This window comes from Trachemys scripta, chromosome 3 (assembly GCF_013100865.1).
Source record: "Trachemys scripta elegans isolate TJP31775 chromosome 3, CAS_Tse_1.0, whole genome shotgun sequence".
Lineage (NCBI taxonomy): Eukaryota > Metazoa > Chordata > Testudines > Emydidae > Trachemys > Trachemys scripta.
In genome coordinates, this window is record NC_048300.1 from 195,985,283 (window position 1) to 196,000,197 (window position 14,915).

Sequence of the window (14,915 nt, forward strand, 5' to 3'; positions counted from 1 at the left end):
GATGAGCTCGGAGCATCTTTTGGGAGAGTGGAGTAAGAGAAATTACTCAAATGCGCATGTTAGTTATTTAGATGAGCAGCAGCAAGGTGCTTGGTGCTGTATGCCAGTGGAGGAGGGTAGTCCTGGAAACTGAGGCCCTCTATCCACAAAACAAATACAGTATAGGCAGCAGGGTCCAGTCTGCTCCGAAACTGGAAGTTCCCATCACCCAGATAAATGTCCAGTTCTTTTTTTGTTTTTTTGTCATTCGAAGCTTCTATCTTTGGGGCAATACCTTGGGAGCAGTGAGTTATCCAGGTGGGTAACCATTACTCTTATTATATGAGAAGGTAAATAGAAGTACCTGACTTGCCTTCTCTACCATTCATACACCTCGGCCCTTTCTCCTCTTCTGTCTCCTCTCTAAACTAAACCTTTCCAATCTGCTCCGTCTCTCCAAGCCTCTAACTCTCGTCACCGGTCTCTGAACCCCCTTATTTCTGCTATATCTTTTGTGAGATGGGATGACATAAAATGGACGTGGAATTCTACCCCTCAGAGCACGCTCAACACTTCCTCTCCCTCCTTGTTGTTTATGCCTTTCACCTAATTGTAAATATATAGCATGTCTCCTCCCTTTGATCATGACATAGCATTCGTTGTTCTCCTGGTTTCCTAATGTCACTGAATTGATTGTATAGGGAATCCTACTCTTCCACTATTGCAGGCAAGAAACCCAGGCTAAGATTTTCAAAGCGACCTAGTAATATAGTTAATGGAAATTGGATGCTCAAATGCCTTGAGCAGCTTTGAAAATTTCTGCTGTTTTTCTTTTACTAGAGCAGCTGTTAAATGGGAAAGTTTTTCAAGTGAGTTTCTCCATAATGGCTGGGCCTGCAAGTCTCTGCTGCAAGAAAGTTAGTATCTGCCAGTAGGATTTTAGTGGACACTGCAGCCAGTAATTTCTCAAGAGGAAGAGCAGAGGTATGGGAAGGGCAATATGATGGGAAAATATTCAAAAATGGATGACCAATATCTGGACAGTTCTCGCCTCTGTTCATACAGCTGCACCAGTTCTGTTTTCACAAGCAGTTTTTGTGACTGGAAGGGCTAAGAGCTTGTACTGAGGCAACTTTAGAAGCGTCTACCAAGTTAAAAAAACAAAATGAAACAAATATTTTGAGTTTAGGGGATTAGTAAAGAGAGATGGATGGAGTCTTTTACCTCTAGGACGCTGCTTTGACTCTAGTCCAGAGACACAATTTTCAAATGTGACTAAGGGCTGGACTACATGTGAAAATTAACCTGGAATAAGGTAGGGTGTGAGTTTAAAGCAGATGAATCATTCTTGCTTTAACTTCGTGTGTGGATGCTCTTATTCTGAAATAAGAGTGCCTTATTCCAAACTAGCTTAATTCACTGCCAAGGAGAAATGGCTAGAAAATAGGCTATTGTTTTTTGACTGCAAGTAGTTGGGGTGGAAGTAATTTGGATTGTTTGCTATGGAAAAACTAGCACTCTTTAGCTCGATCTTTGTTTCCTTCCTTCATATAGTGGCTCCAGCTCACCATATTCAAAGCAATAAATACCAGGAATTAAGTGATGCTTCTACAGCAAAAGGCCTCTGTTAGAGGTGGCCTATAGAGGGGATAAGGAAGGTGAAGTAACACATGCATCACTCCTTCCCTCCTTGATAAAATAGAGGCATAGCTATCAGAATTTTTGGATGCAGAACGCACACAAAATAAATGGCAATAAATTTTGGCTTTGCTGAACAAAGGGTACACAGTGGTTACATAGATTTATCCAGTTCATAGTAGCCGTTACTGACCCCGTAAATCATGTCTACTGCTTTAAAGGGAAACATAGCCATTTGGGATTTTAAAAAAAAAACACACAACAAAAAACTCCCCATAGTTTAGGTTCAATACACTTTACTGTCTCTTATCTCTGAAGCTTTCAGTCAATAAAGAATCTTTCCACAGAAAGAGGGGTCCTAAAGGTTTCATGTTTCTGAAAGCTAAAGCTTCAAGACACAATTTTGGAGATACAGATTGGATAAGCACCAGTCAATGCTGCTGACCCTAGCTTGTTGCAGATGGTGCCGTTTTTAACATGGTTTGGCAATCATTGTTATGCTTCTGTATATTAAAGAGACAAGGTGGATGAGGTAATATCTTTTTATTAGACCGACTTTTGTTGGAGAGAGAGAGACAGGCTTTCAAGCTTACAGGAGCTCTTCCATGTAAGTGAAAAAGCTTGTCTCTTTCACCAACTGAAGTTGGTCCAAAAAAAGATATTACCTCACTCACCTTCTCTCTCTAATATCCTGGGACTAGCATGGCTAGAAGTGCACTGCAAACAATTCTCTTCTCTTAGACATTTTCAAATGGGTTCATGTAGCCCATTTCCTCTTCAGATCTCAAAGACATTTACAAATTTTCACCAATTAAATCCCCCTAATACGCTGGTGAGATAGAAAAGTATTAGTTGTTAGGCCCATTTTACAGATTTAATTTTCTGCCCCTTTTTTTTTTTTTTTTTTTTTTGAGTAACTAGAATGGATCATTCCAGACATTATCAAGCAACCAGGTGTTTCTCATGTGTGCGAGGTCTCTAATGTTTTTATGTATGGCCGGCAGTCATACTACCTCAGGCCATGGCTTCATCAGATACCACAACTTGGAGCAGTCCTGATCAATAACTTTTTGGGACCTCCATGAAACACATCAATGCTGCAAGGAATAGTGGTGGGGATTCAGTAAGTAGCATCTTCTTGAATCAGTCCTGAATGAATGCCCCCATACTTGATGATTACCTGTTCTGTTCATTCCCTGAGGGCACCTGACATTGACCACTGTCAGAAGAAAGGATACTAGGCTAGATGGACCTTTGGTCTGATCCAGTATGGCCGTTCTTATGTACTGTGCTGGAGCATACAGTGCTGTTGGAGATATAAAACCAAGGCCCAAGACATTTGTGATCATTTAAAGAATCTCTGGCTCTCATGATAAGCACAAGAAGCTGCTTTGAAGGTGCCCAGAGGCTTGGAAGGTGGATTAGTGAGCAGGGTGCAGGTGAGATGGCCAGAGTTGCACAACAAATTAAATGATCACATGATCTTGGACAATGTAGACCTTGCGTACGTTTATAAAGATACATTTTACAGTGCATCACATGTGTATGAATCTAAACATATGCAGATAAACTAAGTCAGGTCTTTGATAATCTTCTGACTTAATGGTTCCTCCATGGCTTAGCAACGCTTTGAGTGCTTTGTGTAAAAGGAATGGGAGATTGTGGATCTGTGTACTAGCAGAGTGATTTGGGATCTTTGGAAGGAAGGTATTATATAATTGCCAGTCATAGGAACGTCAGTAATTATTACCATTTTCCGGGAGCCTTTCCCTGGTTCGGTGGCACATCACACATCCACTTTGGTTTCCAGAATATAAATTCCCCACGTACTCCACTGAAACCAGATTTACAACTTCAGGTTTAGGATTTTGACATAGCTCTGACATGTGCGGCTGTTAGCTTTTGGAACGGTTTCCCTTCTAGGATCTATTAGATTCCAGTCATTTACAGGATCAAACTTGTTTTGCCGATTGTCTGCTGAGCCGCTCCGCAGCCAGCTCTTATTACTGGAGGCAACATTTAGATTCTAAATATTGCACTCCAGATGCTTCAATCAGAAATCTTTACCAGCCTTAATTATAGGAGGGTTTGCAAGACTGAGTGCATATTAACTGCCACAACAGTCCTTGGATGCATATTTAAATTTTCCATTTAAAAGCTGAATTGGAATTTGATATTATTGCCAAGTTGCAGGCGGTGGGGGTGCCTCAGACTTCCATATTGCAAAGACGTAGAGAAAGTCATAAGCCCTTTCTCTGTGATGTTGTGGTTAATTCTCTGTCATCCAAGAGCCCAAGTGGCAAATCGGATGGACTGGGCCTGTATGAAGTTTCCATCCAGACCCCAAAGGTAGTGCTGCCAATCAAACCCTGCTTGTGATCCATTTCAGTGCTGGAGTGTAGTTTTACATTGCCTGTGCAGCAACAGGCAGGCAAACCAATGACCAAACACATCAAAGACAAAATGGTGCCAGAAAGCCCTTTTAGAAGAAGCTGAAAAGGAGGGAAGGTGGAAGTGAGAGAAGAGGAGAAAGTACTTATTTGTCCAACGTGTAGCAGGGCTTCTTTCAGAACCTGGAATTGAGTGCAAGTTTCTGTGTTGCATATTCCGTGTCAGTATTGCATTGACTACAGCGGGGGTAGGCAACCTATGGCACGCGTGCCGAAGGCGGCACACGAGCTGATTTTCAGTGGCACTCACACTGCCCGGGTCCTGGCCACCGGTCCGGGGGGGCTCTGCATTTTAATTTAATTTTAAATGAAGCTTCTTAAACGTTTTAAAACCCTTATTTACTTTACATACGACAGTAGTTTAGTTATATATTATAGACTTATAGAAAGAGACCTTCTAAAAATGTTAAAATGTATTCCTGGCCCATGAAACCTTAAATTAGGGTGAATAAATGAAGACTCGACACATCACTTCTGAAAGGTTGCCGACCTACAGAGACCTCTAGTGGTTTAGCCTGACCAATTGCAAACAGTGTTCATTGCTGCTGAACTTGAGTAACAACCTGCATATATGGTACCTCCAGAACTTGTAGGTGGATGGTGGTTTGTATTTCTTGTTCAGATACTGTGTACCAATAAACATTGCTGTTTTACAGCAGAGGCATTCATGTTGCTTAGCAGTACAGAAAAGTGATCAGTGCTGCCCCAAGTTGCATCCAAAGAAGTGGGCTGTAGCCCACGAAAGCTTATGCTCAAATAAATGTGTTAGTTTCTAAGGTGCCACAAGTCCTCCTGTTCTTTTTTCCAAGAAACTTCGAGTCTGAGTTCAACATAACACGGCAAGAGATGATAGATAAATAAAAGGGAGCCGCGCTCTGGGAAGGCAAGAGTTACAGCAGTGAAAGACCACGAGGTGCTTATTTTAACGCACTCTTCCCCTTGGTTTCTCTTCTAAAATTGAATGTAGTACAATGACGAATGAAGGTCTCTGGCTGTAAGTCATGGTATGCACGTTGGTGTGTACAGGGCCGTTCACTCACAAGCAGGATTGTACAGGGTTTCTGTCGAACTGCACAGAGGTTTTTGGAAGCACATTGCATGAGCCTGTGTTGCAAATTCCTGCAGCCTGAATGCCTGCTACACTTGGCAGCAGACAGCACTGTGTGTTCGGAGGGGTTTAAATTAAGAGCCCCAATTCTTTTATATACCGACTAGCTGGAAAAGAAAAATCACTCCAACGTTTCCTTTGACTTTATTGATTTATTTAAAATGTTTCATTTTCTCAATTTCTTAAACCATGGACTACATATGGAACAATCTATTCAGATAGCAGTTTCCTCAATTCAGAAAGTCAAGGTGCTCAGAGACTATGGCGATGGAGCATATAGGTACTGAGAGAATCTAATCCAATTGTGTCCGGAGGATACATTTTTTTTTTTTATTAAATCCAGGCTCCTCCCAACACTCTGGGCAGGTTGGATCCTCATTTTACAGATGGAGAAACCAGAGGCAGAGGAAATAAAGTAAAGCTCTACTCTGAAAAGTGGCTTCATAAACTTTGCACCATCTTACTAAGGGGATCTGCCCCCTGTGGGTCATAGTTGGCTGACCTTAGGGGAAAAAAGTAATTTTTACTGCCTTTCTTTTAGTCTGGCAGAGCCAACCTAGCTAAGAGAGGGCAAGCTGGAGTCTGTTCCTTCTTGTGGCTCATCAGAAGAGGGTTCCTGTGATTTGAATCTGTTACATCTAAATCCAGTAGTGACAGATGTTGCTGAGGGCAGAATTTCTCAGCATTAACATGACCTGCAAAGAACCCACGTTAACTCTCGGATCCCACAGTGTGTTCGGTGAGACAGCAGCTAGAAAGAGCAGCTTTTTACCAGTGAACTGAGGATACTTTACTCTGGAAATCATTGAGAAGCACGACATGGGGAACCTCTGCAGAGCCACCTTTCAGAATAGTATTACAGGAAGTCAGGAGCATAACTTTGAAAGTTCCCAGGTCCAGTCCTGTGCTCAGTTCTCCAGACCACACCTCCCTCAGAATGTTTACTGCAACAGTGACTCAGTGAGCTCAAGTCTTATGGAATATGTGGGAGTGAGCCATGTTATATATTATAAATAACCAGCTATATATTGGGGTGGGGGGGGGTTGTTTGTGTGTATGTATATGCACAAATACACAGACATACACAATAATGTAATAATAGCCGAGCACAGATGTGCGAAAAGTTGGTAAAGTCTCATTATTATTTTATTTCAGCTCATTCAGACAAACAAACTGAAGCACTATCCCAGTATCCATGGAGATTTCAGCAATGATTTCAAACAGCCGTGCGTTGTGTTCACTGGACATCCCTCCCTCAGGTTTGGGGATGTGGTGCACTTTATGGAGCTGTGGGGAAAATCTAGCCTTAACACTGTTATATTTACGGGTAAGTGAAGTGTGCCGTTCACAGTACAGAACTGGTAATGTGTCATACGTTCTTGTTGGACCAGATTCCCAGGGCCTCCTTTGTTCCCGGGTTTGATGACTTCAGTAGGAGCTTGTTCAAGTGAGGCTCTCAGGATTGACATCAGTGACAAATAATGTATACTGCATTTCATTCCTGTTAGCCCTGCGGAGTTGATTCTTGCCCTGCATAGCCAGTCCTTGCCTGTTGTAAGCAAGATCTTTGTGTGTACTGCAGTAAAATGCCTACAAGAGATCAGCTCTTGGATGAAGAGCAGTTGACTCAAGCTGAGCCCTGCCAAGACAGAAGCGATGCCGATTGGAAAAGGGAAATGCTTTGATAAGCTGGCCAAGACTTTGTCTCCAACTTCCATCAAAAGCATACAGCCCTTATTCATCAAAGTGGTACAAAATCTCAGGGTCCTCTTAGACTTCTTGGTACTCTGGGAGGACCAGGTAGACTCAGTTTCCAAAATGCCTCCCTTTACCTCCAGCTTGCTAGGAAACTTCATTCCTACCTTCTGGCCGGGGACCTAGCCACAGTGACCTATGACCTTGTCCCCTCCAGGCTGGATTACTTTAGCTGACTGTATCTGAAGCTGAATGTGAAGATGATACACAGGTTCCTGCTGATACGGAACGGGGCTGCCTACTGTCTCCCTGGCTCAGGCACTGAGAGCAGGCCTGTGCTCAAGTTCCTCCACATTCCCCCAGTCAGCTTCCGATGCCAGTTTAAGGCCTTGGTCCTAGTTTTCAAAGCAATTAATGGATCAAGCTCCTGCCGTGTCAAAGGCGGATTGTGATCTATGAACTACTGGGACAGGTGCATTCCTCTGTGACAACGCAGACCCCAAAGCCCAGGACCAAGCACTTGAGAGCTGGGAAGGAAACCTCCTCTAAGGAGAACAATCTTCCATTGGTGATCAGAGTTTGACCATCGTTAGGAAATGTTGCAAAGCCTTCCTCCCTGAGAAAGCCTTTCCACCATCCCTGTCCCAAGCAGAGTTCTGGCCCTGTACTGGGAAAAGTGCTAGAGACTCCGCTTTTTTCTCTGGAAGGTGCCCTGACACTATGGTGAGGAGACAGCTCTGTAGACAGTCACGTGCATTCCCATTGAAAAGGCAGGATATAGTCCCCCTATTAAACAGACACTACATTTTGTCACTAATGAAAGCCAGAAGAGGCCTATTTGCAAGCAAAGCATGAGCCCTCCTGAGTGACTGGCTATGGATTTTTGTACCATACTTAGTGTTATCTGGGTAGTCACTCCATCATTAGCTGCTTTAACTCTGATTCCAATAGCCGGCAACGCTGCCATCTAGCAGCATACCACTTTGGAAATACCGAACCTCACGCCTATTCCGGACTCCTTAATTTAGGGCCAGGTTCTGATGTCCTCATGTTGATTAGTACCTTACTCCACAAGTAGTCCCATGGAAATTAATGCAAATACTCGTGCAGTAAAGTATTACCCAACATGAGCAAGTATCAGAATCTGGCCCTTACTGAGAAGATGTTTCATTCTGAGCCTTCCTGCAAGGAGAAGCAAGTGTCCCATCAGATACTAAAATGTACTCATTTTGAGATCTGAAGAAATAGAGCAGGTTCTCTTATTTATATAGCTGCTTCACAATGCTATTAGGAGATCCTAAAGCTGGTGGCCAAAGCTTAGTGCGTGAGTGAGCATTGGCACTGACCCAGCCTATGTGAGGCCTCCTGAGATATGCAGCATTGCATCCGCTATGGTTTCTTATAGTGAGTTTAGTTCAGTCAGGGTGTCATTGACAGCCCTGCGAAGAACAGCCTATTCTCCAAACAGAGGTAGGGCAGTGAGGGAGCAAGCTTTTCCATATCCTTCCACCAGCGATCCCTCCAGTGAAATTGAGGCACAACCCAGCATTGTGCCTCACTGCCAGATTTCCTCCCATAGTTCTCCACAGGTTCAAGTAATGGTGGAAGAAGAAATCCACAAGAGTTGGGTGTGTGTTTGTTTGGGTTTTTACCACCATGTCTCCTAACTCAGTTCTGAATCGGAGTCATGGCTGTACTTACACTTCCGCAATTGTTACCCAAGTGGAAAACTATGGGTCTGAATTTTACTAGCATAGACAAGACCTAGGAGTGCCATGGAAGTTTGGGGAAAGTTTCTGGCACTCTTTAAGTACATGCCCAACAAGGATGCCAGTTAGTACCAGCCATTGTGGGTTTAGTGAGGAAGCACCAATCCCCTAGAAACTGGTCTGAGGTCACTACCAAAAATCACATAAGCTGCAGAACAGCCATCTGATGACAGCAGCTTTCAGTTACTACTACCTGTACTAGAATGCACTGGTAGCATGGAGGTAAAAAAGGTGAATATCCTACTCTATTGCGTGCTGTCCTGAGTTATCCAGTTCTCTACAGATCCACTAGGATTATGGTAGAATATTTGTTGACTAATTCCTTATTCTTCCATGAGTCTAATACTGACACCTAGCCTAAACTAAAAGGAGTAATTATGAGGAAAATGGTGAAAATGTGTTTGTTGAAGGTGACCCTTATGCAAAATCATCTTGAAATATGAAGTGTTTGTGTTGGATTTTTGTCAGGCTGAGACACCAGGCCGCTCAGGTGGGTTTGTGATACTGAAAAATGGTAAATTGTGCTTTTTTTTTTTGGATCTGATTAAAACTAAGAGATGCTGTTTTTGTCTTGATTAAATTTGTTATAGAAAAATCAGGCAATAATGCTTTCAGATGAAATGGTGCTGCTCTGTTGCTTGATTGAGCTAAGACTAATTGTGGGCATAATTTTCATCAAATTAACTGAAAATAACTAGGGGGAAAAAAGAGAAATCCATAAGTGAATTAACATTGCCAAACGACAGCTTGTCTAGACTAGGACATGGTAATAGGGAGAGGAATTGGGCAATCTTTGTTCCTGAGACATCAGATATCTTCTGCATTTTTTTTCCTCTCCCAGAGCCTGACTTTTCTTATCTGGAGGCACTGGCTCCCTATCAACCTCTGGCTATGAAATGCGTTTACTGCCCCATCGACACGAGACTGAATTTTATCCAGGTGTCCAAGTTACTCAAAGAAGTCCAGGTAATGAAATCTCTCTTGCTTTCCCTTTTTATTTATACACCTACACACACACACACACACACACACTTTCACTGCGGATGATCTTTATATTAAAGAAATGACTCTTTGTGTTTTCTTGTTTTGCCAAGTCTCTATAAGAGAGCATACAGCATACGCCTCCTCTTCTAATGGCCTGCACTGAAATGTGTACAAAATGGCCACCAGTCTCCAGACAGTGGACTTTAAACATTTAACGGCTCACTGTGCAAAGTAGCAGTAGGTATGTAGCATAAAACATCACACGTTTCCAAGATTGAGCCTCTTAGCAGTTTATAAACGCAATCGTTTTTCCCTTTGAATCTTTCCTGCTTGTTTAAATATGCCCGGGATGTGTGTGATAAGTATTTATGTCCCAAAAGTGCAAAGTGTGCTGGGTTCCCTCAGCTTCGTCAACTTCAGTGAACTCCACCATCGCCTGGTCCCTCAGGCCTATAATCACAGCCTCCTCTTTGATACGGACACTGCACTTTCTGGGCCTTCACATCCAGGCCATATCCAAATCCTGCTGTTTCCTTTTTTCTCTCCGGCCAGACTGCCAGAGCTCTTCTTCAAACTGACATCTCCCACCTTGGCTACCACAGTCTCCTCTTCAGTCTTCCCGGCATCCACCTCACCTCACCCCACCCCTTTCTATTCAAAATGCTGCTGCTAAAATTTTCTTCCTGGCTCATCCCTTCAATCATGTTACCCCCCACCCCTCCTCCTGTTGGGTTCTTCTATTGTCTCCCTCTTCAACACATCCAACACACATGATAGTGTGAGGGGCTGTGAAAGAACAACCTAGCCAATCATCTCTTCACATTGTGAGCTTCCCCTTCACTCTGTGAATGATGGCAGATTCCATTGTTTGCTTCTTCCATGTTGCCCTCCTCTGATCAGTTCTCACAGACGCTGCCTTGTCCATCGGACCCACACCTCTACCATGACCCCTCTAGTAAACAGCCTATTAGTGATCTGTTAATATATCTAGTTTTAAAAAAATCTATGAAGCCTCCAAATGGTCCGTTTGGCTAATATATGCAACCATATATTCCTCCTCCTGTCACCTTTGTCTTCCCACCCTCCACTCCCTTGTATTCTACACCCACCTGTGGCATTTTGTCCCTATTTCGAGTGAAAGCTTTTTGGGACTGTCTTCAGTTTTGTTTGTACAGCACCTGGCATAACTATTGACATTTATTTGTATTCAAATGCTGCCTCGGGATACCAGTCAGGGTCTGTTGTGCTAGGCACTGTACAACACATAACATAACAGACTGTCACAGTCCTGAACCGCTTACTCCAATCCTGATTAAGGGCATCTAGATGCTACTGGAACACAACTAAGGTTCATTGCTAATGTACAACCATGTTACAAACCTTATAATTGCAGTGTCAGTACTTGCATTATATACACCTTCTAGGGCAGTGCACATTGACAGTTGGACATCTATCTTCACCACCGTCTCCTCTTCTCTTCTAGCCTCTCCATGTGGTTTGTCCAGAGCAGTACACCCAGCCTCCACCCACCCAGTCCCATCGCACAGACCTGATGATAGACTGCCAGCCGCCGGCAATGTCCTACCGCCGAGCAGAGGTGCTGACTCTCCCATTCAAGCGGCGCTACGAGAAGATTGAAATCATGCCAGAAGTGAGTGACAAAAGGAAAACAGCATGGTGGCCCCTTGCTGTCTAACACCACATTGGTCCTGGATGCTCTGTGTCTGTAGTCTCTTCAAACAGAAAGGTGTTGCACATGTGACTTCTATTGCGTATGACGGTGCAAAGCACTTCCCGCTAAGCAGAAAGCTAGAATGAGAGGTACTCCTGAGAGGTGTTCACAGTGTGAATATATTAAGGTTGACGGAATCACTGTGGGAAAGCTAAAAATGTTGATTATCCTTTGCAAGCACGTCACACTTCAAAGCACATCACACATATGTTAATCCTCTGTCAACACCGGTGAGGTTGCCAAATACAATCCCCATTTAAAAGATGGGTAAACTGAGGTGCTGAGAAGCCGAATGATTTGCCCAAGGTCTCACAGTGAGTCCGAGAGAGAGCTGGGAATTGAAAGTCAGGGCTACTGGCTTCTGTCTCCTGCACCACTTACTAGAAAAACCCTCTCCTTCTCTTGTGAAACCATGTTAAGGCACGCTAGCAAATGGCTTAGAATCACAGAATATCAGGGTTGGAAGGGACCTCGGGAGATCATCTAGTACAACCCCCTGCTCAAAGCAGGACAAATCCCCTTATTTAATGTTAACAAATGATGATTCAGTAAATGGTCTTTTAGAGTCCAATAAGTTAATTGGTTGATTGTAACCATCTAACATAGGCTCATAGACTTTAAGGCCAGAAGGGATCATCATGATCATCTAGTCTGACCACCTGCACAACGCAGGCCACAAAACCTCACCCACCCACTCCTGTAATAGGCCCATATCCTCTGGCAGAGTTACTGAAATTCTCAAATCGTGATTTAAAGCCTTCAAGTTACAGAGACTTCACCATTTACTCTAGTTCAAACTGGCAGGTGACTCGTGCCCCACACTAGAGGAAGGCAGCCCCCTCTGCCCCCGGACTCCAAGGTCTCTGTGAATCTGACCTGGGTGAAAATTCCTTGCTGACCCCAATTATAGCAATCAGTTAGACCCTGAGCATGTGGGCAAGACCCAGCAGCCAGAAGAATTCTCTGTAGAGCCCTCCCAATCAGTGCTCCATTTCCCCTGTTGAAGATATTTGCTAATAGCACTCCCAGATGGGCCATATGCCATTGTAAGGTAATCTCATCAGACCATTCCCTCCATAAACTTATCCAGATCAGTCTTGAGACAAGGTAAGTTTTTTTCCCCTCCATTACTACCCTGGGGAGACTGTTCCAGAACTTCACTCTTCTGACGGTTAGAAATTTGTCTAATTTCAAGCCTATATTTATTGAGGGCCAGTTTGTTCTTATGCCAACATTGGCCCTTAACTTAAATAACTCCTCTCCCGCCCTGGTGTTTATCCCTCTGCTGTACTTATTGAGAGCAATCATATCTCCCCTTGTCATTTGTTTTTTTAGGCTAAACAAGCCAAGCTCTTTAAGCCTCCTCTTGTAAGGACAAACACAAAGTACTACACTTAGGAAGGGAATAATCTGTTGCACAAATACAAAATGGGAAATGACTGCCTAGAAAGGAATACTGCAGAAAAGGATCTGGCGGTTATAGTAGATCACAAACTAAATGCGAGTCAATGAAATACAGTTGGAAAAATAGTGAACATCATTCTGGGATGTTTTAGCAGGAATGTTGTTAGCAAAGCATGAGAAGTAATTCTTCCGCTCTACTCAGCACTGATAAGGCCTCAGCTGGAGCACTGTGTCCCGTTCTGGGCACCATGCTTCGGGAAAGATTGGACAAATTGGAGAAAGTCCAGAGGACAGCAACAGAAATGATTAAAGGTCTAGACAACATGACCTACGAGGAAAGAATGAAAAAATTGGGTTTGTTTACTGTGGAGAAGAGAAGAGCGAGGGGGGACATAAGTCTTCAAGTATGTCAAAGTTTGTTCTCCTTCTCCTCCTCTTTATAAATTATTCTCCTTATCCAAAGAGGCTAGGACAAGGAGTAACAGGCTCAAATAGCAGCAAGATAGACTGAAGTTAGACATTAGGAAAAACTTACTAACTGTGAGGGTAGTTAAGCACTGGAACAAATTACCTAAGGAGGTTGTGGAATCTCTGTGATTGGAGGTTTTTAAGAACAAGTTAGACAAACGCTTTGTCAGAGATGGTCTAAATAATATTAGTCCTGTCTCAGTGCAGGGGACTGGAATAGATGACCTATCGAGGGTCCCTTCCAGTCTGACATTTCTGTGAGTCTCCATTCCTCTGATCATCCTAGAAGCCCTTCTGTGCAACTGATATTTGAAGTTATCTTTTGTAAACAGGGGAGACCAGAATTGCACACGCAGTATTCCAGATGAATACTACTTATGCCTGTCACATTGATTAATAATGTATTAATCCTATAAACTATGCACAAACGTACTCTTAATATTAAGTGACCTGTATTCTAACAGACATGATGTTAAAATATTTTGACAATACAATCAGCACAGATGTGTCTGTGGATCAAAGGTGAGGCTGTTTACAAGCAGACTATATTGCCCCATGGAAACGGATAAAAAAAAAAATCTGTTTTTCATTGGAGGAAAAACAATACCCTTAGTGTTAACACAGGATGCAGAGCTACATGAAGAACTGTACCTGAGTAACAAACCGCAATAAGCCAAGCTCCTACCACCACCATATCATCTGTATCCAATTTGGGCCTGAATTCAGTTTTGTGAGTATGCCAGCACCTGCTGAGATTATCCCTGGAGTTGAGGATGGGTTTTTAATTGAAAAATATACTCTCAGATGCAACGTCACTGTGGCATGTGTATTTGTTGGAGCCATTTGCATATTTATTGGATCCTATTAAAACTAGGGCTAGTAAAACGTGACGTATGTTCAGGGTTGTGACCAAAACAAATCTTGTGTTAGCAGGGTGATATTCACCCCCTATGCAGAGAGCCAGGTCAAGACCTAGGGAGCATTTAAATTCTACTGTCAAGTCCTGGGGCTTTCCTTCAAGCCTGAGGGTTTGAGTGGTACCTATTCCTTGGCCTGGTTCTGCTCTGGGGGCAATATCACCTTTCTCTGAAAACAGCGAGGCTAACAGCAGAGTAAATTCTGCAAAAAATGTTATTCAGACATTCTTGTATTTTAAATACATTCCTTTCAGAAAGAGGAAGGATGGCCCACTGGTTAGGGCACTGGCCTGGTACTTGGGAGACAAACATTGAAGTCCCTGCTCTACCACAGATTTCCTGGGTCAACTTGGGCAAGTCACTTAGTCTCTCTGTGCCTCAGTTCCCCCTCTGTACAATGTGGGTAATAGCACTGCACTCCCTAACAGGAACGTTGGGAAGATGAATACTTGTGAGGCTCTCAAATACTCTGCTGCTGGAGTCCAGATGACTGTGTGAGAGAGAAAGAGATGCCAGCTGTGTTTGTTTTCCTCGAATATGCTGGCCCACGGGCTTATTGGCAAGAATATTTGCAGAAACCGCGATTTTTCTTTTCCAGCAAATACCACTAGCTATAACACTTCCAGTCACCCCAGAAACCTAATTCAAAGCTATTTGTCTATTCAGGGCATGGAAACGTCCTCCATGACCAATTGGAACACCCTGAGTTTTAAAGCATGGCTGCCAAATGCTTGAAGCCAGCTCCTCATGAGCAGAGCTGAGGCTGAAATA

General features: G+C 43.3%; 1 protein-coding gene across 2 annotated transcripts in view; it reads left to right on the forward strand.

The window, feature by feature from the left end:
* Positions 1-14,915, forward strand: part of INTS9 (integrator complex subunit 9) — an 86,047-nt gene that overhangs the window by 56,782 nt on the left and 14,350 nt on the right. For both annotated transcript variants that reach the window (XM_034766738.1, XM_034766739.1), the window contains exons 12-14: positions 6,331-6,502; positions 9,481-9,605; positions 11,107-11,274. In XM_034766738.1, the coding sequence (XP_034622629.1) occupies positions 6,331-6,502; positions 9,481-9,605; positions 11,107-11,274 (465 nt within the window). The remainder of the gene's footprint in view (positions 1-6,330; positions 6,503-9,480; positions 9,606-11,106; positions 11,275-14,915) is intronic.